We start from the raw sequence: 1877 nt of genomic DNA, 5'->3' as shown, positions 1-1877 counted from the left end.
GATTTGTAAGACTCGTTTCAAAATGCTGGTTCTTTGGATATTTTTGGCTTATCCACTTTTAAGATTAATTCTCCAGCGTTAGAAGCTGTGCAAAGGCAATAATAATAATAATAATAATAATGATAATAATAATATTAATAATAATAATAATAATAATAATAATAATAATAATAATAATAATAATAATAATAATAATAATAATATTTTTTAAAAGGATTGACGTAACTCTTCACAAAGGTAGACAGTCAAGTCGAAGAGCACGATTCGGTTGTAAGATATTTTATTCGTTGAACGCTATTTCAACAATACGCCTGTCTTTGTCAAGTTCAAAATAAGAAGTGATGAAAATTTAAAATTACAGAAATTTAAACGTAAATTATGAAGGAGAGCAACCAGCGTCCACACGTTGATAGAATGACATCATCAGTTTTTAAGTTACAATTTCATAACAGGCGAAAAGAAAAAGACAGAAAAAAAAGACGACAGAAAAAAAAGGAATGAAAAAGAGAGAAAGAAGAATACTTAATCAAACAGTTTTGTATAAATTTGATGATATTCTCCTGTCATTTTATTCATTCCTCCAGGGCGTGATGTTAATAACCCACAAACATATTTCTCCTCATACATTCTGAGAAGAGAAAGTGAAGCAGATTCAGAATATTTTCTGAGAATATGCACTTTCAAGTCTTCTTCAAAATTGCAACCGCTTGAAACGAAATGTTCAGCAAGTTCTGTCGAACAACTGTTCTTGTGCCTGACGTCGGATCTGTGCACATTAAACAAAAGGTTTATTGGGCACAGTGAGTTATTGTTTTCAGAGACATATCCGGGTGTGGTTAGTTTGTCTAGTATTTGTTGGAGGTGAACATATAGAGACCATTTGAATGCCGTGAAATCACTTTCCTCCTTTATATGGGCTGGCACGATATTGAAGAGAGCAGGGCCAGTTGAGGTGAAATAGTTCTGTCGTAGTGTTGTGATGCAACACGAACGTGATTTCTGTAGTGGGCGGATGGCACGAGGGCCAAGCCTCAAATGAATTTTAAAGATGATACCTATATCATTTGGGCATTGTTGATGGAATATTTTCCACATCATATAGATGATGCTCACAGCATATCATAACTTGATGCGTACTGAGATCTCCGTTGAAGGACCCCTGAAATTAAAAAAATAAAATGTTATCGCGTACGGTATGCAAATTAGCAACTCCCGTTTACTGTAACTATTGTAAATGTTCAGCATTCTAAATAAATTGGTTGTCTGCTTCATTGGAATTGGTGAAATTGAAGTAGAAACCTTTGATCAGAATCTAAGCAAAAATCGATTAAGGTTATTCGTCGTTTTGTCAATTTACGGAGTTACCATAGTTTATATAGGATACGACAACATAAATTCATTGACTGGTGTAATTACAAAACCCAATTCAAAGAAATATTTTAAAAAACAAACGTATTCTAAAAGTCAAATACGACTCCATTGTCTTTCAAGATTCAGTAAGGCGTTTAGAAGAATCGTTTGTGTAGTGTTCTATTTAGAAACTTCATTGTGAAATTTAGCGCCGAGGCTGCGTGTTTACGCTGAATAGTAGAAGAATAGGTGCTCGACGTTTGGTAGGCCAAAATCGCATATGACACCACAGTGCCAAAGATCTGAAATAAAATTTAGGAAAATATATTCAGCTGCTGAATAAAGATAGAGCAAGAAAAACAAAAACGTTAATTTGTGATGAAAAAAAAAATAATAATGACGGCTTCCAATCTTGTCACAAGACCAGCAATTTCGGTGGGGGTGGGGGTGGGGCTGGAGCTATTGATTACCTCAACCGCAGTACATGACTGGTATTTAATTTATTGACCCCATAAAGATGTAAGACA

General features: G+C 34.3%; 1 protein-coding gene across 1 annotated transcript in view; it reads right to left on the bottom strand.

Annotated features, from left to right (window-relative positions):
* Positions 1-292: 292 nt before the first annotated feature.
* Positions 293-1877, bottom strand: part of LOC128248504 (uncharacterized) — a 5952-nt gene continuing 4367 nt past the window's right edge. Inside the window, exon 4 of the mRNA XM_052969877.1 lies at positions 293-1652. Within this exon, the coding sequence (XP_052825837.1) occupies positions 1506-1652 (147 nt within the window). The 3' untranslated portion in view covers positions 293-1505. The remainder of the gene's footprint in view (positions 1653-1877) is intronic.

The sequence above is a fragment of the Octopus bimaculoides genome, chromosome 8 (assembly GCF_001194135.2).
Source record: "Octopus bimaculoides isolate UCB-OBI-ISO-001 chromosome 8, ASM119413v2, whole genome shotgun sequence".
NCBI lineage: Eukaryota > Metazoa > Mollusca > Cephalopoda > Octopoda > Octopodidae > Octopus > Octopus bimaculoides.
The sequence above is the reverse complement of the archived record's forward strand: the minus strand, read 5'-3'. Positions and strand labels throughout refer to the sequence as shown.